The sequence below is a fragment of the Xiphophorus maculatus genome, chromosome 15, assembly GCF_002775205.1.
Source record: "Xiphophorus maculatus strain JP 163 A chromosome 15, X_maculatus-5.0-male, whole genome shotgun sequence".
Taxonomy (NCBI): domain Eukaryota; kingdom Metazoa; phylum Chordata; class Actinopteri; order Cyprinodontiformes; family Poeciliidae; genus Xiphophorus; species Xiphophorus maculatus.
In genome coordinates, this window is record NC_036457.1 from 14,667,673 (window position 1) to 14,692,330 (window position 24,658).

The 24,658-nt window shown below is 36.9% G+C and overlaps 1 protein-coding gene across 3 annotated transcripts in view; it reads right to left on the reverse strand.

Annotated features, from left to right (window-relative positions):
* Window positions 1-1,500: 1,500 nt before the first annotated feature.
* Window positions 1,501-24,658, reverse strand: part of itpkb (inositol-trisphosphate 3-kinase B) — a 32,286-nt gene continuing 9,128 nt past the window's right edge. For all 3 annotated transcript variants that reach the window (XM_023347951.1, XM_014472230.2, XM_023347950.1), the window contains exons 6-12: window positions 10,057-10,156; window positions 9,753-9,790; window positions 9,483-9,658; window positions 8,383-8,587; window positions 6,373-6,474; window positions 5,129-5,200; window positions 1,501-4,470 (exon numbers count right to left, since the gene is read on the reverse strand). In XM_023347951.1, coding sequence (XP_023203719.1) covers window positions 4,261-4,470; window positions 5,129-5,200; window positions 6,373-6,474; window positions 8,383-8,587; window positions 9,483-9,658; window positions 9,753-9,790; window positions 10,057-10,156 — 903 coding nt within the window. In that variant the 3' untranslated portion in view covers window positions 1,501-4,260. The remainder of the gene's footprint in view (window positions 4,471-5,128; window positions 5,201-6,372; window positions 6,475-8,382; window positions 8,588-9,482; window positions 9,659-9,752; window positions 9,791-10,056; window positions 10,157-24,658) is intronic.

A 24,658-nucleotide genomic window follows, 5' to 3' on the forward strand; every position in this document is an offset into this window, starting at 1 on the left:
ACAGCTTCTCTGGCCTAAAGCACTCATGAATCACGTCTTTTCTTTCCCAGCAACTCCGGATGCTGCTGCTGCTGTTGTGGACAGGTGTGATTTGAATGGCAAATAAGCTTCATGCAAATACAGCAATTAGTGTGGGGAAGGAGTGCAGCGGGGTCATACCTTCAGAAGTAAAATGCACAGTTTATATGTATGTATGTATGTATGTATGTATGTATGTATGTATGTATGTATGTATGTATGTATGTATGTATGTATGTATGTATGTATGTATGTATGTATGTATGTATGTATGTATGTATGTATGTATGTATGTATGTATGTATGTATGTATGTATGTATGTATGTATGTATGTATGTATGTATGGATGTATGTATGTATGTATGGATGTATGTATGTATGTATGTATGTATGTATGTATGTATGTATGTATGTATGTATGTATGTATGTATGTATGTATGGATGTATGGATGGATGGATGGATGGATGGATGGATGGATGGATGGATGGATGGATGGATGGATAGATATCACACACAAACATGTTTCACCACAAATGTATTTTTAAAGGAACAGTCCGAAAAATAAATACACAAACCAGCAACACTACAAACCTTTAACACCTACATTAAACATCTGTAAGTACACACAAAGGAAACCAGGCAATATTTATGACTGCTGGCCTGAAATGAATAGTTAGCACATTTCATTAAAACAGCCCAGACATGATTGTGGTGCCATGATGTCCAGCTGTTTCCTTAAGAAGGCACAGTATTAACTTACAGTAATTCCTTATTTACTGTAACAGCAAATGTTTAATAAAGGCCAGCCAGTGAAGAACATCTTATTTTCTTCTCATCTACCAAATGATTCTAAAATCAACACCAAACATACCAATCTCATATATATGGTTTTAAATGCATATTGTTTTGTTTTTTTTGTCATATCCCCAATTTTTCTACTCTGTGACTACTTCTTTAAATCTAGCATGTTTAATGACAAATCCAGATATACCATTATTCAAAAATTGTAAAGCCTCCACAGAATACATTGTGTTGTTTAAATAAAATCAGAACAATTTACAAAGTAATAAACATTTAAGAGAATAATAAACAGGCACCCATGTTAGACTAAGCAAAGAAATCCATATTTATACAGTACAGAACCAAATGTTTGGACACACCTTTTAATTCAGTGAGTTTCCTTTATTTTCATGACTATTGACATTGTAGATTCACACTGAAGGCATCAAAACTATGAATAACACATGTGGAAATATGCACTAAACAAAAAAGTGTAAAACAACTGAAAATAGCCCTTATATTCTAGTTTCTTCAAAGTAGCAACCTTTTGCTGTGATTACTGCTTTGCACACACTGTGCATTTTCTTGATGAGCTTCAAGAGGTCGTCACCTGAAATGGTTTTCACTTCATAGGTGTTGCCCTGTCAGGTTAATAAGTGGGATTTCTTGCCTTATAAATAGTCATGAAAATAAAGAAAACCCATTGAATTAGAAAGGTGTGTCCAAACGTTTGGTCTGTACTGTACCTAAAAACAAAAACCAACATTTTTTTTTCCGCTTTCTGACTTGGCTTTGTAATGTGAAGGCACAGTGTAGCTTAAATAGGATTGTTCATGGCTGTAAGTGTTCCACAGGATTTAACAACGACTATGTTACAGTAAAAACCAAACAGAACTACATAAAACTAAATAAATCTGTCTGTACACCGCATGAACTACCCAGAGCAACCAAAGAGAAACGTGTTAAGTGTTATAATTACGTCACAATTCAAAGCACTTCAAAAACTACTGGGGAAATTCGCTTTGTTTTCCTCTGTTGCGCCTCCTCATGGTGAGTAATTCCCAAACGACTGTGAATCATACAACATGTGCTAGCTTAACTTTGACTCTGTCTAGGTGTAAACTTGTTGGGATAGTTTTTCTTTATATATAGTTTTTAATGTTTGGACTAAAAAACACACTTAATTGTACCAACTCTTTCCATGAGTCCCTCTTTGAAATTGATGCTTAAAACTGCATGAAAACAAAAAAGAAAAGAAAATACAATAAAACTGAGTTAAATTTTGTGGTTAAATGGTGTTTAAATTGGCAATCTTGAACATTTTTATTTCATTGAATTTCTTAGATTTGAACTGCTGAACGACGTGGCTCAATAGTGCTTGTGTGTATGCCTCACTGAAGAACAGTACCTCTGTGTTTTTCAGTATCGGAAAACCTAGTGGTATTTAAAAATAGCTCTTTTCATTTGAATATAAAGGATCTGCAAACAAGAAACACAATTTGATTATCTGAGCATTTTTTTAGCAGTGTAACAACAGTTAAACTTTTTCTCCCTCAAATCACTGGCACTTATTCAAAAACTGTTTCTTTTCTATTATACTATTATTACTATTCACTGGAACGGTTTATCCTGGTCCAAAGTGTATATTCCATTATCTACATACTACATTGCATTTTCAGAAATCCCAAACACACCAATAGCCAATGCATCAAACTGGAACAACATTCCCTGACAACCTGCCAGATCTAGTTAATCCTAATGAAAAGTAAACATACCATGCTGCTGCAGTTTCACAGCACAAATATTTAACCTGTTAAACAGGTGCTGAGATCAGATAAGGCAGACACCTTAAACGCAATGTGTGTGTGAGTGAGAAGAATTAACCATTATTATTGGAAGAACTCTAGAAAGTGAAACACTTTGTAGTTGTAAGTTAGTATTGTAACTCACAATCACAGTACAATTAGGGAAGAGACTACATTTTGAGTGCAAATGAATGTGAGATTTAGAGGTCTGACAATAAAGCATGGTTGAAATGTTAAAGATTGCCATTTTAAGCTCCAATATGGGTCAGATCATTTTTTTAGCCCTGGTATTATTATTCTGATTCGACACCATCAAAATACAGCAGGGCAGAACAAGTGGAGGTGTGTTAGAAATCTAGTCAAAATTCTCCCAGAGGAGCAAAATCAGCAAATTTATATAAAATACATTCTTAAAAATTAAATTTCTTGGGATTTTCTAAAAAAAAAAAACATTAAAGGAAGCCCAAAATAACAAGCTGTACCAAACAACTACTCTAATAGTGCCTTGCAGAAGTATACAGCTTGAGCTGTTTCACTTTGTGTCACATTACAGCCGCAAAACTTTATGTATTTTATTTAGATTTTATGTGAAAGACCAAAACAAAGTAGTTGCTAATTATGAATTGGAAGAACGCATGTTTTTAAAAACATTTTTACAAAAACACCCTAAGAAGACGAGCATATGTTTGGATTCAGTCCCCTTTTAAACGAAGAAAGACATTGTTGAAAGAAAGGCTGAGTATAATCTTCCTGCAGGAACTTTAAAAATGCAGTCAGAAACTGAAATAGGATCAAAGCAAAGACATGCGTTCGAACGGCCCAGTCAAAGTCCTAACCTAAAACAAATTCAGAATCTGTCGCTAGTCTTAGAAATTGGCGTTTACTGATGCCGCCATCCGGTCAGACTGAGCTTAAGCTATTTTTCACAGAATGGGCAAAACATTTATTAAGTAGTTGAGCAAAGATGTGTTAAGAAGTGGTTCTACAAAGCTTTGAATGATCAAAACTGAATACGTACAGATGGACGTTATTTCATATTTTCATTCGCAGAAAATATTAAAAAATATTTCTTTTTCTTACACTTTAGGATTACGTTACTTCATATCGGTCTATTAGATATTCAGATAAAAACACACTGAAGTTTGTGGGTGTAACGTGACAAAATGTTAAAAAGTTCAAGGGGTGTGAATACTTTCATAAAGCACATAATATAATAGAATGCCGAGGCTCTCATTAACAATCAAATATTAGGTAACCTCTTGCTGGTTTAGGCCTTTGCAGAGGATTTATTTATAATATTAAAGTACGTCAACAGGTCTCACTTTGTATTAGGCAACAAGATTCATATCGTTTGCTTTTCAATGGGAATTTCTTAAGTAAAAGGTTATGCTGTCAAAATGAGGTTATATAAGATTGACCCTTTTCCCATGTTTAAAACCACAGCACAAAATAACTCAATTATGAGGAACTGAGGCGCTGTTGCTGTTAGTAGTTCCACTTGTGAGGAACTAAGAGGAGCCGGACCATATGGTTTGCGTCGTGAGCTAAAGTGTCAGTGTTTCAAAGGTTTCTCCAGTAGAATGAAGCATGAATGGAAGCTTTAATGGTGGTGTGTCCAAAAGTTTACTTGGTTTAAAAACAAAACCTGCACACTTCAAGTCTCAGAGACCACCATGGAGGAAAAGATGTCCACCAAGCTGTCGAGTCCATAAAGGTAGCCGTCCTCTCTGTTGCCTTCTACCCATAAAGCTCGGTGGGTTAGTTCCTCCCCGTCAGGGAGGGGCGTGGTCTTTCCAAAGTCGATCATCCACACTTTGGCTTGCTTCCTGCTGTCATGAACAAATAAGAGGGAGCTGCCAATTACCTGCAAAGACACACAACAGCCAGATGATCCAAGAGAACTGGACACAAGGGCCAGAACCGAACAGGGTTTCCTCCGTTATTTGCTCAGCAGAACAAGCTCGTTTGTTTCTTTTCAAAACATTATTTCACTTCTCGTTTCAGCTTTGTGCCAAATGTCTGTCGGCGTGTGTGTGTGTGTGTGTGTGAGTGCGTGTTTGCGAAAGTGTGAAAATGTGCGCGAGTGTGTGGTCAGGCAGTTAAGAGTCTAATTTCCATGATGAGTCTTGCTGTGTCTCAGTAATTTGGTGTGTTTACTTTACATTAACAACATAAACTGAATAAACAGGTAAGTAGGACTGAAACTAATGCACAGATTAAATCCACAACCAGCTTGTGTTTAACTCCCATCAGTTCCAATTGAAATAATAAAGCTGCATAAAGACTTTTGCTATAATCCATACATCAGTGGCAAAGCAAAAAAAAAAAAAAAACATAATGATGCATTCAATAACCATTCAACATATTTTTCAGAAATATAATCTTCCATGCATAAATACACAGAGCATATTTTCAGTGTTTTGTTTCAATGTGAGCAAGAATTTGATGTATATATTTTTTTCTTTTGCAAGTCTTACGAAGCAACTTTTCAAATGTTTCCCCTACTAACTGTGTGTCTTTACCTCATGACTTCTGAAGAATGGAGAGATTTCCAAAGTGGCTCGGATTTCCTTTAACCTCGTTAGATATTTGTTCTGGAAAATAATACAAATAAAGAACAAAATTAGTTTTAAATGTGCTTAGCAAAGGAGAATCTCATAGCAGCATCCAGGTTTGCCCTGTTTTAAACTTTATTCAGCCTCCGATCAACTCCGACCAGCTTTCTATTCCCCACTGACGGAAAGCTTCCTCACACCATGACGCTGCCACCACCATGTTTCACTGTCAACATGGTGTAAAAATGTGGTGAGCAGTGTTAGGCTTTCACCATACTTAACATTTTGTTTGAAGACCAGAAAGCTTTTCTTTCTCAAAGAAGCAGAGCATCTTCTTTCTATTTTTCAATTAGGGCAACTGCTTGCTGTAGTTTTTGATTTATTTAGGGTTGCCACAGTAACCGAGGTTGGAAATAAAAGCACTGCACACCTTTCAGATTTGTATTTCTAAAAAAAGTTATAGATAGAAGTTTCCTACTACTTCACAGTTATGTGCTACTTTGAGTTATAATATATTCTTAAATGACCCTGCAAGCACTATGCATAAGTATTATATATAAGCATTGTATCAGTTAACTGCATGATAAAATTAAAATAAGCTCAATCATTTCAATTCTGATGATTAATGTTTATTGAAGGGAAATTTTGTTTACAGAGAAATCATAATCTATTTTACTTTTTGTTTTATTTACTATTTTTGATTGTGTTTCATCTTAGAAATTTAAAATATCTTCCAGTAGTAGGTGTTCTTTACAAAATTAAAGTTTATTGGTTTACAAAGGGCAAACTTGCATTACTATGCCATTATCAACATATTACTTGAAAATTGACTCAATACCACAATATTAACATTTTTCCCAATAATTACTGAGACAATTTATCATCCAGCAAAGTTTGTTAATAGTTTTGTCATAAAATATGTGAACAAGTTCATGGCATATGAATACTTTAACAAGTAGCTGTGCTTCACAGCGTTCCAGTTGGGAAACGAAACTAAAGCACAGAAATGTTTGACGTCGTCTGAATTGTTGCGGTTCTACATAACTGTAATCCAGATTGTTAAAACGTTCAGACACAGCTTCTGCTTGTTCCGCAGACACAAACTTAATGATAGACATTATACACAACTTCACCTCATCCTCTGATGCTTTTTTATTACTATCGTAATTGGCAGCTTATTGGCTCACTGAGTATTTTAGAAAAACACTCACCAATATCTCCGAATCTCCTCTTACAAAGTCATGGAAGGCTGCCACCACTTGTTCCCTTGTCCTTGTTTTCTTAAAATCTCTGTTCACAGTTCCATCTTCTTTCTACAGAAAAAAAACAAGAGGAAATTAAAATTAATTGGCTTTATTTGTGACTCGTTAAATATGGTAAGTAATGTTTGGAAGGATATGGCTTACTGTGTAATCTTACAGCCTAGAGTGTTATGAAATTTACAAATTTCTTCTGTACCTGCTTTCTTGTAATATTTAAATGTTTGAGGTCGTCAAACTACTTTTTATATTAGACAAAGGTAGCCAGTTAATACAAAATGCATTTCTCAAATTATTTCATTTATTAGGGGAAACAGCTACCCAAACAAACCTGCCCCTATAAGTAAATCAAGACCATTACTACTACCACTACGTTTGTTTTATGCCAAATGTAATAAGCTGCAAACCTTCCAACAATTTTCACTTTTATGACTTTAGTCCAAAGAACTTAGGGATCATAAAAGTATTATTCAGAAAATTTATGTCAGACCTTCATAATTCTTTTGGTTAGCAGTGGATTTGGCCATGGCACTCTCTAGAGTTGCAAAATCCAAGAAATGATCTTGCAGCTATTTGCAGACTGACAGTTAATGGATGTGTTTCTCATATGATCTTGTATTTCTATAGATATTTCAAAATATTTTAACCTACTTCAAGTTGTCAGACAGGATAGACAAAATTATTTCTTAATTTTTACACCCAGGGCAAAGTTGGTTTGGATAACTTTTTTCCATTAAGAAATGAAATTGCCATTTGAAAGCTGCTTCCTTTTTAATTTGTTAAGATTATTTAATATTAAAATCAAATAACTTGTTTGACAATCTGAAACATTTAAGTTTGACAAAAAAGAAAAAAGGGCAGAAAAAAACTGAAAATCCTTTTTCAGGCTTCAGTCTTAGGAAAGCAGACAGACAGAAAAGGTAGGAAGGAGTAGAAAAGGAGAACAATGTGTGGAAGGAAGGCAGAAGGGTAAGAGAGATATTTTTAGAAATTTAGCCTTTGAGCAAGAAAATACCTCTTTGTGTTTTTTTAATCTAAACATCCACACAGTAACTATTTTTAAACCTTCAGCTTTCCACTTCATAGATCACAAGTAATTATCATCATCGTAAGTTTCCCACACTCCAAAAAAAGAGCGTGTTTTATGTTTAGAAGCATCACAGATCTGCCTTTGTAGTAAAGAGTCTTCTTAAAATGAACTCATCAATGATTAAAACCATCACAACAGACCAAACTGTACACTTCCCTTCTAAAACAGCAAATGTGGAAGTATCAATGTTCAAAGTTGTAACAGAGTGCTGGTGTGTGAAGCCGAAGCTGTGGCAGAAAATGCAACGCTGCAGCAAGCATGTTCTTACAGGACGTGAGACCATTGATGGTCACCAGTTAGGTGGTTTAAAAAGGAATAAATTAGCTTTTCCTATTCCGCTCGCTGCCTAGCAACGAGGTAATATTTAGAAGCAAAAGTACTTTTTTTTCCTCTTTATGGCTTAAAGTCTGAAGAGTCTCTGATCCAATCTGCCCTCAACTCACAATTTACCATGTTTTCAGCTTACATAATAGACTCATTGCTATAGGCTTGGCTGTCCTTGGTGACGATCCGTGCATAATTTTCCAAATGAAAAAGCACACACACGTCTTTTTTCTGGGGATAATCCTCCGCATCATGGCAGCGGACCACCAGGAGGTTGTGAATGTCCTTATATAGCCATGACTCCCACAGACAAAGGGACTTTTAGTGTGGACACAATATGTCAGAACCGTATGCTGAGTTTGACACAGCTGACACTGACAGAACTCATACAGGACAAGGGTACTCCTGTACCTTGAGAGGAAGTTTCTGGGAAAAACAGGAAGTTAGGTCATATTCCTGAATTAACCACACAGCAGCGCAGGCCGTTGGAAGAAAGAAGGGAAGGAAAGCTGCTCACACACACCTTTGTCCCTCTTTGAGAGTCTTACCTTGACTCCCTCTATCCTGAACCCCAGGGTGGCCGTTGAGCTTATTGTCTCTCTCCACTGCATGTATCTTGGCTTGGTCACTGCCTTCTTGTCGTTTTCCTCCAATGTGGGCGCCTCAGGGTCGACCTCGATCATTTTCTGATACATGTCGGGCCTCGGCGCAGGCTTTCTCCGAGCCTTGGTTAGTTCTTCTTCAAGGTAGGTCCTAAAGAATTAAGAGAATCACAATTGGTGAGGGATGAGGAGGGAAAATATGCAAAGGTTACATGAGAAGAAACACACGTTGCACTGCATATTGTTCCTAAGGTCAGGTTTTTAGTTATAACTGACCTACAGAGGTTATCTGTTTTCCCACAAAAACTGTCAATTGAGCTGCTTATTGACAAGCAGCTCAATAAAGTTTTTCTAAATTTAACATTCAGTGTTGTATATAAACATGGTAAAAATGCGTACCTATGTGAGTGGCATTAAAGTTTTGGAGAACTTTGAGCAAAATTCACTCGAGTGAAGAATTCAACAGCAGCATTTGAATGAGAATAAAAGATGAAGAATGCATTTTGAGGGACGCAAACTTTATCTATTTTATGTAGAAAAAAGCTGCAACATTACCCTGCACAGAAGTACCTGGTGACTGGCATATGTGCAAGGCCAGATATCTTACTTTAAACTTGGCTTTAGCACCTTGAATTTTCTTTAAACTTAACAATATAAATATAAGGTCAATTTCCTAACCAAAACTGATGTTTTTTACCATTGTAAAGTCAAGTTTAGTCAAATTTAAAGTCAAGTTTCAGACTTTAGTGTTAATGAGTGATAATTTTGACAGATACTCTCAAACATCAACAGGGATTGGAATTATTTTGCTCTTTGATTGTTAAAGGAAAAAGCAGCTTTTTGGGGAGCAGAAGATAATGGTCTCCTGGTCTCAATACTGCACAATGACACAATTATGTTTGTATTTGACACATAATAAAATAACATTCCACCTCACATCTCAGACAACAGACGAGCTCCTCTGTAAGATCAAAAACCTGGAGCAGTCAGTGGAATTAAGTACATTATGTAAAACATTTTGTGAAAACAATTTTGCATTCTCTCACCTCACTCCCATCTTACAGTCCATTACACATGGGTAGTCGAACTCTGCCAGCAGATCCTCCATCTGGTTGTATTTCTGGCCATCCTTCTCCACGTCTCCATGATAACCAGGAACATAGGGCTTCAGCACATCCTCCATCAGCCGGGACAAGCAGCGCTGCTCACATTCACAGTGTTTCTAAAAGACATCATTAACAAATGAGCATTTAAATCAGAATTACAAATATGAGGAAGCTGTTAATAACAGAGATGATTTGAAACTAATTTCTTACTTTTAATATGCGTCCATTTGCACCCGCTTTAAAACTCCCTGTGAAGAGAAAAACCTTTACAGTCAGGCAGCTGCAGAAAGAGCCTGAGGTACCGTAGCTTAGTTTAGCTGACTGAAGTCACTTCAGCTGTGATTTAGATCTCTGTTAAACAAACAGGTTCCATGGGGTCCAACATGATGATGTATAGCGCTAACATTGCAGCCAACCACTTTTCAGCTAGATGTGTCAGAGCACTTAGGATTCAACCGTCCCTTGCTTATGTCACCAGAAAGTCGCCTGTGTTCTGCAACATGTGCATGCATACCTGCATGTCCAGCCAGTTGAATCCAGGGATACTTCTTCTTGAAGGACATAACAAATGGAGACCAGTGGACCATGTTCTTTATCTTCTTCCATGACTTGTGCTGCATAAACACACACAGAGAAACAAAGAGCCTTAGTGGAGTGTTCCTCCCCTGGAGTCTTATCATGTATCTCTACTTTGTTATACTGCAATACTTAGACTTGGAGCATGCTGACATTCAGGATGTTTATTTCTGAGTAGCTACATGGGCAGAGAATCAGCTGCTCTCCAAGAATATATTAAGTGGAATATAAAAAAATAATTATTATTATCGTTTAGTAAAAGTAGATAACAGAGCCATAGCTAATAAAGATTAACCTCTGGAAGGTTTCAGATTTGAACTACCATAGAGGTTTAAACTACCAGACGACTTTAGGTATACAACCTCAACAGCATGGACTGTGGTCTCATCTGTTCTCAAATAGAAAAACAAGAATTATAAGAAAAACAGAAACTGGTTTTTGATAAGAATGTTTACGACCTTAACAGTAAAAGCAGTTTTCTGACTTATTCAGTTTCCACCCAGTTTAGACTAATATTTGAGACGAGCTTAGAATTTGACACAATTTGCTTCTGGTCTTTGAGCAGCTGAGATGCCTGTTGATCTAAATTTTAAACAAAAAAAAATATTTTGAAAGTCATTTGCCGCCACCTAGTGGTATGAGCGTGAAGTACCACTATCTGCAGTATAAAAAGTATACTGTGTTTAATAACTTACTTTCCAAGTCATGTTTCAGCAATACAACAACATACATGCATTAGACTAAAGATTTAGTTCAATATTTTGCACGATTATGTCTCGTTGCACATTTGCATCATACCTATATTTTGCATGGACTGCATGGGCTACATTCAAATAAACAATCTCCATTAGATTTAGTATCTGCTTCACAGCTAAACACAATGAACTTAATTTCTGTACAACTGTTTACAATCTGAGGCAGTAGAAGGTTGTGAAACAGTAGTATATTCAGTTCAATTCACTTACACAGCACCATTTACCAACAAACTTCACTTCAACCCAGTGAACAGGTTCAAATCCAACCCTAATAAACCAACTGGCTGAATAATGTATTTACCCTTGAAATGTCCCACGCTTTCAAACTGAAAAAGGGAAGCAGGCATTCAGTGTGTTGGCCCCCACAGCGTGGAATCAGTTGCAGTCTGAACTTAAGATGTCGGAAATGATTTCACTGCACTTATTTCGAGCAGTTCTTAAAGATAGGTAACAAGATTCTATGAAACAGTGTCATTGTTTTTAAATTGTTTTTATTGTTTTATACTTGTGCATATGTATTAATTGTTTTTACCTTGTAACCAGGTTGCTATGTATTGCAAATTTTTTGCCCAGGTCCCTCTTGAAAATGAGATCTAGATCTCAACGGGGTTTACCTGGTTAAATAATGTCAAAATGTAAGTTTAAATAAAGAAGAGAAGCAGCTTTAAAGTTTGTCTTTAAATATGTTGGCTAATTATCTGCTTTTCACTGTTTTCCTAAAAACCTATGAGAGACATAATAAACACGTGCGCCTAAAAAAACACACACACATACATTGTGTTGACTATCCGTGACCTCGGGCAGTCATCTTTTCTTTTTTTACATGTGTTGTTTTCTAACATTTTAACTAAACTCTGGAGAACTGAGCCAGGGTTTCCCCTGGTAACTCACACAAACACGAATAGACCCAGCGTTTCAGCAAAGGCTCACCCTGTCCCTGGCAGGGATGCATTGAACTGTGGGAGTCCTGCCTCACAAAGAGACACTCATTCACAAAGTGACACACACACACACACACACAAACACACGCAACTACACGTACACACACAGCATTGTTGTTTCAACATAAACAGCTTTTCTCTCCAACTCTTCCTTCTTTTTTACTAGTTCTCTGGCTTTATGTGAGAATGTGGCTGTTCTTATTTTTTTATTTATTTATTTTTTTGTCAGTTGTTTGTTGATTCTTGCGTTGTGTGTGAATTGTGAGACAGTTATTTTTTGTTTTTGGGCATGTGCACCGACTGATGGCACCCTTTGAATTTCGTTGTCCTTGTGACAATGACAATAAAGATTTATCTCTCTTTATAGTGCTCAAGCTGTTCTTCATTAATTGTGTTTTCCATATTCTGTTACAACCATAAATTTCATTGTATCTTATTGGGCTTTTATGCAATAGACCAAAATAAAGTAGTTCATAACTGTGAAGCGAAAGAACATCTTACAAATAAAAATCAGAAAAGTCTGGTGAGCATTTATATCAAGCAATTGTTACTCTGACACACATATATATACAACTCTGTGCAACTGAAATCTTTAGAGGTCATTTGATTAGGAAATGATGTCAGCCTAAGTGTAAATTAGACTCAGTATAAATAAAGTTGCACACAATAAAGCTTGGGCCTTGAGAAAAAGCCGCAAGAACAAAGCTACTATTGAAATAGAATCATAAGAAGTTATGCCTTCATGTGGGGAAGTTGCTCTCTGGTCAGATGAGTCCAACATTAAACTTGTGACATGTGTGGGACTGCGAAACAGTTTGGGACTTGTGTCACAGTCCCCAACTGTGAAACAAGGTGGTGGCAGTATCATGCTGGGAAGCCTCAATCTGCAGAAAGATTAGTTTAAAAGCTGGTAGAGATATCAAAAACGAATTGCAGCTGTTACTCCAACAAAGGAGGGTTTCTGCAAAAGTACTGACTTAGAGGCCTGAAAACAATGACATGCCACACTTTTCAGATTTATTTCTTGTACATTATTTAAAAATTATGTAGAACTACTTTCCACCTTACAATTATACACTACTTTGTGTGTGCCAATGAAAAAAATTATTACTATTCGCAGAGGTTTGTGGTTGGAATGTGGCTTTTGCTGAGAATCCGTTTTTACTCTGCATAAATAAACCCGGTGCACAACAACTCTGGAAATCTAAAATAGAAATAAAACAGACTTTTAGTGTACAAGCCAGTATTGTACAATGAAAACTCAATCTCCATCCCAGCAATCCAAGACACTTTTTTTTTGTTAACAGCGGGATCATTACATCAGATGTGGAAAAATTCAGCTCGACTCTGAGAGTTCAAACAAAGCTTGGCTGTTCGACAACAAGGTCACCAGTGATTGCAGGCAAGCTGAAAATATGTGTCGAAAATCCAACTTCCTAAACACCGCTTGACTAATATGACAAAATCCTCTCGCTTCATGTTGCAAATAGAAAGTTAACGATGACCTCACTGAGAGAAGATTTCCTCCGGTCTGTGAGAATCAGGAGAAATAATATTATGTCTCCAAATAACTTGAGGGAAGAAGAAGAGCAGCAGGAGGAGAAGTGAGGAGAAGAGGGATAAGATAAGAGAGGAGCGAACCATAGAAGGAGACATTTAACCCACGTCCAATAATCTGGACCTGAAGAAAATTCATCAGCTGTTACTATGACTATCTATGGTTAAACATGTCCACACACTTTCATTCAAAGCATTCAAAAGTCACATGATGTTTTTTTCTTCTCTGGACCAGTGAAGGGGTTAGGAAAAAACTCAAGCAGCAAAAGACACCCAAACCCTGGCGTTTATAGAAATCACATGATGGAAACTCATTAAGAGTGAGGTCATCTGAAATGGGTCCCTGAGCAGAAAGTCTAAACCTTTCTCAGTTTGAGAGGTCCAATAAACAGAGAATGTTTTCTTTTATATTTAACAAGAAAAAAAAATCAAAGGAGAGCGGATTGGTTAAAGGGAAAATTATGGCGGCCTGGAGGCAGGAAATTGCTTAGTTTACATGTATTATCAGTAATTAAGGCTGGAAATTAAACAAAGTGGCTAAAACATTCGGTTATCAGCCAACATATTTGTTTTTGTTTTCTAAACACTCATAAAGTTTGGAACTTATCTCATTTTTGTCAACTTGTTTAGCCAATGAGCAGGAAGGAAAAGAGTGGTGGCTACTGGCTGAAGTTAGCGCTTCCTCTGCGAGTTCTGTCATACTTTCCAGCATGCAAGGCAAGAGTCTGCACCAGCTTAACAGAGCAACACCCAACATGGTCTTTATGTGACCTTCGCAGAAAGTACTTCAGAGGTTTTCATAAATTAAAATTAAAACTCAAATCATCGATTATTCCACCTAGAATCACTACTGCTCAGTAAAATCTTGCTAGTTCTAGTTTGTCAAACACGAATCTTTCAGTAGGTGTAGATCTGAGTTAAAAAAAATCTCCTGCGTGGGTTACCTGAGGGCTGCTGCGTCGGTGGATGACAGTGATGATGAAGATGGCTACGAGTGATGCCACAACACTCCACAGTGAACACAGCCATGCAGACCACATCGTGACAGATGGGCTGCCAGTCAACCAGGCAACCTGACAGAAGTGACGACCTGACCGGCCTGCGCTCCTCTCACAGCTGGAAAACCCGGCTCTTCGGGCACCTCTTTCCCAACCTCAGCAACATTTACACCTGTGTGTGTCTGACTGAGCGCAGGCACAAACAACTGCGGGGTCATTTGATTGGCAAAACACAGGGTAAGCATAATCTGGACATGCAAATCTCCACACAGGTCCTGACAATTGAAAAACAGATGGAGCAAAGTGTGTGTGAGTCTGAGAATGCAAAATAATCTGGATTTAATTAGAAGTCAAACAAATTCCTCTTAGATATGTTTTATACTTGAAAGCAGTTAGAGTATTTTTCTTTTTTACTTTTTTTTCTGGGTGAATAATGATGATGACAAAAAAAACCCACAACAATAGCTAATATAAACAAAAGGAAGCATTCAAACCAGCATTGCCCACACTCTATGGTAACCTACTCGGGACTTTACTGCAGACTTCATGTGAATTTTAATTACTTAAACTCACAATGCACCTAAGCAATCAAAGGGACTGTCTAGTTTATCTACATTTTAAGACAATTCGACTTGTCGACAGTACAGACTAAATATAACAAATTCTATTGACTGTATTACTTCCTGTTTCTGTCAGCAATTCTTAAAGACGTGTAACTAGATAAACTGCAGGTTGTTATTGTTGAATTAGGACACTGATGTAACACAATGATTCCATTCTCATCTTAAACAGAACTTAATTAAATCGCTTGTACTTCCTCCAGCCTATACATGTCAATTCTTTTGTACTTTTAAAACAAGAAAATGTATTCAGAAATTAATTTTTCAATGTGGACTGCACAGTGATCCAGTTGGCAGCACTGTTGCCTTGCAGCAAGAAGGTGCTGACTGCACCATTCTTACAGTGAAACACGGTGGTGGCATTTTTCCTTCTGAAAGCTCAGGGAAGCTGGTCAGAGTTGATGTGAAGGTCAGTGGCGCAAAATATAGTACAGTCGAGGAAGAAAACCATGTTGGAGGCACAAAGCACTTAAACATGGAGTAAAGGTTAATCTTTCAGCAAGAAAACAGCTCTATACATTCAGTCGGAGCTGCAATGGAATGGTTTGGATCAAAGCATGCTCATGAGTTCATGTGGATCAGTCAAGGTCAAAACTAAACCCAAAATAAAATGTGGGACAAGACTTGAAAATAAATGTTTAAAGATGCTCTCCATTCAATCTGACAGAAAAACAAAACGAAAATGAAGCTCTGACTTAAAAAATTGTGTTAGTTGGTCATAAGAAATAGAATGAAATTCATCAAATGTACTTTAATCGTGTTTGTCTACCTTGACAACTTAATAAATTAACTTTGATAAACATAATGTTATTACTTATTAATTAATGCATTTGTTTTTAAGTTGGAGCTGCATTTTCTTATTTTCAGTGTGTGCAAAGTCTTAATATTATTTGTTTCCACATATACACTACTCTTTCCTGTTTGCAATCTGGGATTTTCCCAAAGTGTCTGTGATCCAACAGGACAGACATTTTTTCAGCTTGGCTTCCACTTTGTTGAGAAATTACTGTCTATAAGATGAATGAAAGATGCCTTGTTGCCCTCCTGGCTTTAGATAAGATGTTTTCTACAAAAGGGAGCTTTTCTAGTGAAGCTTAATTACATCTGTTGAAACTTAACAAGAGGCCTCAGACTGTTAAAAAAAAATCCAACAAGTCTTAATTTAATGGTGTTTGATTTAAAGTTTTCAAGTTCTGTTAGATCAGTGTTTGATTTACTCTTCTCAGTGCAAACATCTACAGTGTATTCATATCCCCACAGTGCTGATTGAGGGTTTCTTCTGGATATAATTACCCAAAAAATGATATGTGTGCATACTCATGTCTCTTCATGTCTGCAAAAAGAAAAAGAAAAAAGAAGTAAGACTGCTTTTAGAAAGCCGCTGAAGGCTCAAAAGCCTTTTCCCTCTGTCTGTAAGTTCCCTTTGCCGCCAGCTTCAGTCTGTCTCACATCTTTGGCCGCTCGGTGAAAGATTTCTTCTATCTCCGTCCCCAGACTGGCTGAGTGACAGGAGGATAGCAGGAAGAACAGCAAAGTTTCCATTGAGGGAGAGTCGAAGAGAGAGAGAGGAAATTGTAAGCGAAGGAACTTCTTGCAGACAGGAAGTTGAGGAAGGGGGGGTTGCCGCTTGCCTTAGCGACAGTATTTTCCACATCCGCCACTGACTACAAACAAAATAAGGCAGAAAAAAAAACTGGCCTTGCCCACTGTAAACAGTAGATAGAGGAAAGACTAAAAACAAGGGAGAGCCACTAAGCAAGAGAGGTTTTACTGGTCACTGGTCATTACTGGCTCTAAAACATGCATGATTTTCAACACATCAGCTACATGAATTTGCAGAAGCTACAAATTCATTGGTTTTATGTCAAAAAGGTTATCTTAAAAATATGCACAGATATATAGGAATATAATGTTTAATTATCAATAAAAAGAAACTGAAGTTATGTGACCTGATATCAGCTGTTTGCATGCGGAAAGTAGTGCAGTAAAAGGTGTTAAATGGTTAAAAAAAGACACTCAGGGCAAAGGGTAACTCTGGGTTACTAATGTGTAATGTGCACAAGCAGGGGAAACACTGATGCACGCTGATGTTTTCAACGGAGAGACTCTGAGGAAACAACAGGCTCGATATCTCTCACCACAAGGTCCCCTTGCAGATACAAATACTGCAACTGTCTGAGTCTGCAAAAGTTTAGACTACGAGGTGCACAAACACAACACAAACACACACTTACTCGCAAGTCAAAGAAGAAAGAAAAATCAAGCACACAGGCACCATTAGGCTGCAGTGAGGGTGACGCAGTTTAAACAACGTCCTTGGGGAGAGCATGATTAATCCTTTGGTAACCAAGGTTTGGAAAAACAGCTTTGAAATACTGACTGTGCTGGTGAGCTGGGAAAAGAAAGACCTTACAGTAGAAAGGAGGTTAGATGGTTTGAATGTGGCTGCTGTTCAGTTATGTCGTAACCAAACATCGCAGTTAGATAAGAAGACTTCTTTCCAAATTGAGGTCACTATGGAACATTAAAGAGCCAATCTGAGTTTCGATCTAGGCTTGACTCTGCAAGACTAAAAAAGCCAAAGTGATTCAAGGGGATCCTTTGCAAATTTGCCAGGGAATGTCAGTGCATTTAATACTCCTACATATTGATCTCTGGCTCACATGCATGAGTGTTTTCTCATAACCGTGTGTCAGAGCCAGCAGGGTTTCCCCCGAGCAGTGGGTCCAGTAAAGGCCGTCTGTCATCTAGGCCACCAAACTCAGCAGTGACAGCAGTTTGACCCGACTTCTTCATGTCATGCATAAAACATGCAGCTGCATTCTCCAAACTCACACAAAAAGCACCAAATAAAGGACTGACCAGTGGTTCCCCTCTCACGGTAAACCAAGTAGGCACTGCAACTAACACACACTTGGGTTAAACACACACCCATAAACTTAGAGACTCTGCACAGCTGTAAGAGGGAAACTCGGTTTGACGTCACTGGGCTGCTAGGCAACTTGCGCTGTGGTGGTGAAGATTTTCCACTGCAGTACAAACGGGGTGTGTGTGTGCGTGTGTGTGTTTGTGTGCTGATAGTTCAGTTGACTTACAGTGCTGGACATACAGTAAAAATGTCTGCTCACCTCAGTGAAGTACGGCCAAAAGAAATCTCTCATTTTGGTTAAATTCGCAGGAAAAAGCATAAAATTGACACGAAAGGTGACGATGTTGGGTTTGGGTCAGCGTGTTACCACATTTATCAGAGACACAGAAAAAGGGATGTGAGTGTAGCTTTACCAGGTTACACTTTCTGTGTGTACGCTAATGAATGTGTGATATTTAACTGACTAAATTTGTAGAGAAATGTGTGCATAAGGTGTGCCGATGATGTGTTAGGGTTTACGGTTACTGCAGGACGGGTGTGGCCTTCGCTTCAAAAAGGCCAGCTTGTTTATATAGTCGATCTGTGTATTTAACAGGCGCATCTTTTTCAGCTGCAGAAAGTTTATAGAAATCTTTTCAAGCATCCCGTGCTTTACAAACTCTACATATGGTTTCGTAACACTATGCGTGTGTCACTTCGCTTCTAGATGTCCTGCTGTGCATCCTTTTTGCTGCTTCTGCCCAAAATAGCTTCAAAGTCTTGACTGAGTCTGCATAAGATCTGAAAGATGAAGGAGTTTTATTCCAGCCCTGACAAAGTGAGAAGCTAAACAATAAAATAACAGGAAAAGCATTTTTTTTGTACATAAAAAAAAACTATTTAATTCTTAATAATCCCAATAAAAATATATGATTATTAATAATTATTATAGTTAATTTAGCATTCAAAAAAATATTTAGTTAATTTTTTTTCCATGATCATCACAAACGTAGCTCTAAGAGAGCCAAACCACATGAATGTCCTTCCCCAGCTAACAAAGGACGCAAAGCTAAAGACTGACTGCTGGACAACCGAGTTCTGAAGAAGCCACAAGCTTTTGCTCTTGTAGGACGATGTGTCAAGTGGCTTACAAAGATCTCAAGCACAGAAAGATTCTCACGATGGATGGTGAAGAAAGCAAAGTAGCATTCTTTGTCCTGAGACAGACCACGAAAAAGAATCAGAAACAGCAGTTTCACACTGGCTGAAAGATGACACACTTTCTAAAATTGGGGCCACACAATATTGGAAGATCATACGATTTTGACGCTGTTGGCAAAAACTGTGATTGTTTTCTTTAGTACATTTCCCACAACTTGTTTTTAAAATTCACAGCCTGTGCAGTATTCATAATATTTTGATCAAGCTGGCTTCGTCCACAGAGAACAGCTGAAACACCAGCCAATAAAAGTTATAAAGCTCAAAGCAAAAAACAAAGTTTTGAGTTAGCACTCCAACCTCTGTCTGTATGACTTATCTGACTCAAAATGAACTGGCAAGGCACTGAAATATGTTATAAGCCTAAATATCAATCAGCAGTATAAAAACAAAAAGGGACTATGCTGGTGTTACAACGTCATTTTAACAAATTCTTCCACAGAACCAGCAGGACCGAGATGTGAGCGTGATTGGGTTAGGAATGCTGTCCTACAGGAACTGCACAGCTGGGTTCACTAATTGTCCAAATGCCACTAGTTGATTAAGTATGACACATTCACATTTATGTAGAAAATATAGTGTCAATATTAAGCTAATGACAACTGAGGTTTTATTTTAAAAAAAATAGTCTATACTTTGTTTTACTATCACGTAAAATACATGTGAGCTACATTTTTCAATAAAAACTAGTTAGAAATGACTACACTTAACCAAAAATACTTGTGTAACTCTGAACATTTTAAGTGAAAAATTGCCTTGAAATGGTAAAGAATTGAAATGGAAACCTGCAAAATAAGTTTTGGGAGAGAAAAAGAAAATTATAAATACTTTTTATAAGTGAAGTAGATTTGTTAAGCAGCCATAAAAATTGTTCTTAAAAGAACAAATTCTGCAAATTGCCCCAACATACTTGAAAAATGTAAAAATGTTTGTATCTCAAACTAAATTTGTACCATTTCCCTATTTTTTCTCTCAGAGTTCACAGAACCAATTGCTCCACATGAGCTTACGTGAAAAAACCCAGTTTTCTAATTTCTGATTGATTTTGTTTTTTTTAACTGACATATTATTATGAGAATAGATGTAATTTCAAGTCCTAGTTGAGGTTAAATCTGAAGAAAAAAAAAGGAAATGACTAAGTTGTGTTAAAGGAACCGCATTTGTGGAATGAGGCGTTTAATATTATAGAAAAGTTTTTGATTGAAAACTGCAATATAAAGTAAAGAAAAAAAATTTTAATATGTGGAAATTATATGCAGAATATTAAAGGCAAATCAACAAAAAATTTGTACTGTCAATTAATTAATAATAATAAAAACGTTTTTATATCTCCTCAAAAAGCAGAATATTTACCATTTCAAACATGCCCTGAATAAATTCTTCTGAATGTTACAATAAATGTATCCTATTAATCCAGATGCTTCTTTGAAGTTTTCTTTTGTAGCTTTGTTTCCTGAAGACATTTCCCAGCTGCAACAAACAGCTATTATCTCGTCGAAGCTTCATTTTTTTCCTCCACAGAGCTCAACTGAAACACCGATGCCAATCTGTGACAGGTGTCTTTCTGCTGCAAACATTATCAGAACAGGAAAAAAAACTGCCAGCACATTTCTAAGTGACTTGTATTTTAGGAGAGATGCGAGATAGTTAAAATATCTACCAAATGTCTCTACGTGTACCTTCTGTCGGAAAAAAATGTTTTCAATTCATCTTAATGGTCACAACACTCTACAAATATTTAGCATTTAACGTCACTCTAAAATGCCTTTATTAAAGAAACGGTTGTCTGCAAAAATTTATAAAACAAATGGACAGCAAAGCAGAGCAAAGGGATCAACTCATAACTGAGAAATAATGTGTTTGGATGTGTCTCACATTTGCATTTTTTTACACCTAGCATGCAATAAAATAATTCCTTTTTCTAGCCCTCGTTTGATTCACGCTCTGGCATTTATAGCTGTGTCAGAGCCATGTTAACACATCTATGCATTTCCTGGAACATTCAATGGTATGACAAACACCTTTTAAAGACCCGCTTTCAGTTTTTCTTTGTCTTTTCTGCAGACTAAATACTATGAAAATGGTTTATTTCCTTGTTGGTGTTTGTAGCAGCTAAATTCTTATTCAGTTCCACTGTGTTTGTATCACTCCTCCTCTCTCTGTCCCTCTACTCTCTCCCACATACCTCCTACACGAGCAAGCACGCTTTATGTGTTTCTGCACGTTTGCCTCTTGCACAAACACATCAGATTTCCTTAAAGGACGGATCAGGAACTGTAACAAGCCAGAGACAAAATCAAGCTACATGTCAGACAACGTCATGATGTGCCCATATGTTGCTTGCAAATTGCACCGAGAGCTTTGGCTTCTATCTTTATCCGGACAAATAGAAAAAAACAACAATGAATGGAAACATGCAAAAGACAATACAAACCCTATTCAAATCTTTAAGCCAAATTCATTTAAACAAATGATTTATACAACAGCAGAGTAAGTGGAGAGGTTGGTTTCAATTTGCAATCTTTCAGCAAACTTCTGTTAAAAAGATCTTACTGAGAGTTTGCCAAAAAGGTCACTTATAAGGGAGGAAGTTTTAAAACAATGCAAAATCAGTCCCACAATCCTTCCTTTCAAAGGAAAGTCAAGTGATTTTGTAAAAAGCTGCCTCCCACATGCTTACACACACACTTCAAACCCGAAAAGGGCCTGGCGTTTAGCTGCATTGACATTCAGGAGGTGAAGGCAATTTCTCATGCCTTCACCTTGTTTTATAACACGCACAATCTCACACGGCTTCAGAACTGCACATTAGCAAGAACAGGGCGCGATCCCTGCTAGTGTTGAGGTAACTCAGGTGGTGGGCTTGACGCAATTTGACAGAGAAGCATTCAGAAACATGCAGAGGCATATTCAGGAACATCAGCAAGGGGCATAAAGAGGGATTCCTGAAGCAAAACACTAAAAGAGAAGCTTATTATTCTGTCTTACATGTAAAACTTGATTTTATGGCACCTGAATCCAGAGCAATTCAGACAATTTACCTGCATGGTGTGATGGGTAAATCACTTATGAGTTGAGTTAATTTATGTTGACTAAATTCTCTGCCCCAACTAAAACCTGTAAGTTCTGTTTGTGAATGAATGCGGACGTTGTGTAAGCTGATTATGTGCTACGAATAGTACTTTCTTTTCATTCAGCGTGTGATATACCACCCTGTTGCAATAAACACATAGACAAAGTAAAACAAAAAAAGTCAGGGCAAACTCTTTCCAGGAAAGAAAAAGAACAAAATGCACTTCCAATAATCTCAGTGAAAATATTTTAGACAATAAAACTGGTGTTGTGCTTTAATGGCTCCGTTCAGCAGTTTAGCTAAACAGCCTGCGTGTAGATGACGTTCTATACAGAGACGGATTAAAGAATGGTTTTCTACAAACAAAGTAATGCGACAAACACATGCAATAAGCTCCCAGTTGGGATTGGGGATCAACAAAATTAATAAAAGCTATTGGATGGAAAGAGGGAACAACTATAAAGACATTCCAGTAATCCATCCTGCACCCTTTGAGACCCTTTAGCCAAAGTCAGAAGAATAAAACCAAACAAGAACTTCCTGTCACAGCAGTTAGACAAGCTAATGGAGGAAAAACTGCATTAAAAAGCCATGCCATTATGTTATGTTAAGTAGAATAAAACAAAATAAAAATTAAAAAAAAGTGTTGTCATTGCAGTCACTTGCACAGCATCCAAAGTGAATATTAACAACAGTCGGTAATAAATACTTGGCTGACGATAGCACTTTTACAAATTACACTTTCAAAACAAGATATAGCCACAATTACTAATTAGCAGTGTGGTGCATGAACAATTTTTTTGAGGACTTTGAAATGAACAGCGCTTGTTTTTACATGACAAACGCCACATAATTTATTCTACCATCTTTAAAAGGACCCGATATACAGTACAGACCAAAAGTTTGGACACACCTTCTAATTAAAATGGGTTTTCTTTATTTTCATGACTATTTATAAGGCAAGAAATCCCACTTATTAACCTGACAGGGCAACACCTATGAAGTGAAAACCATTTCAGGTGACGACCTCTTGAAGCTCATCAAGAAAATGCAGAGTGTGTGCAAAGCAGTAATCACAGCAAAAGGTTGCTACTTTGAAGAAACCAGAATATAAGGGGTATTTTCAGTTGTTTTACACTTTTTTGTTTAGTGCATATTTCCACATGTGTTATTCATAGTTTTGATGCCTTCAGTGTGAATCTACAATGTCAATAGTCATGAAAATAAAGGAAACTCAATGAATTAAAAGGTGTGTCCAAATTTTGGTCTGTACTGTATGTAGCATATGTCTCTTTTCTTGCTTTCAACTTGACTGTAAAGTCTTCATCCTAACGTAAGAATTTGAACTAATGGCAACTATTCAAACTAATCAACTGTGTTTTGCTTTTTTGCGTGTGTTTTTCATCATGACTGTATTACTTGTTGGCAGGAGACACAGAAAACTTTTCCTTGAGACCTTTGTGCATATTATAAGCAGCAGAAGTAACAGCACCAATGATGTCAGATTTTTACATAACTGCAATTTTTGTCAGCTAAATAAGTTTAGAATGAATCAGAATTTTATTAATAAAGAAAGATTTTAATGCCTTTATGACCACAATTATGCATAATCCACTTTGAATTATTTTAATTTTATGTCCGTACAATCATAAAAACAACTGACGTAAGTATTTTTTACCATTTGTCCAAGGTAACTTCAACTTTTAGTGTCTGGCAGTAATTCATTATTACTGTGTGTTTTCGACCATGCAATAAATTGAATGTTCAAAAAAGGTAAGTGCTAATAGGAACATCGTCTTAATAAGCCTTTTTTCACTCAGTATTTTACTCATTTTGCTTATGTATGAATATGAGCGACTTTTTTAGGGAGTTTCACCATTATAAAATACTATTTATGTGAGCAAAGGGAGAACAAAACACATTTAAGGAGGGTTACAAATGTTAGGCACCGACAAATTCAGTGCCCTAGTTGGTCAATAATGTCATGAAGTACATATAATTATAAGTAATTATAATGTGGACCTGTTAATATTGGAACTGTGACCTGTGAACTATGAACATGAACCAACTCACGCTGCTAAATAACTGCAGTAATAATTATTTTCACTGTTTCTGCCTTCTGGGTTGATCCAACAACTTTGTCACGAATATTTGCGCCTAAGAAAAGCTCTAAAAAGCATTCAATGGATGTTTACCAAGTGCTAAATCTGTTGAATGTTGATTTCACACCTCTACTCATCCAGGAAGATCAGATAATTAAATGTCACATCCAATAATAGCACATTAAAATACAGTGCCTAGGGCCTAGGTTTTCAATGAATCTGAAGCAAAAAGACTTTAACACTGTTTATCAATATCTACTAATATTGTATAGCTATTATCCATTTAACCAATATTGTCCTCCACTATGGCATCAACTAAAGATCTCCCTCTTAAGTGTCTGTTTTTCTGCTATGTAGCTGTCTATTTTCTGGGTCCAGTTAGAAACCTGGCTACAAAACTTTGGATCCTGCAGATGGGAATACAGACA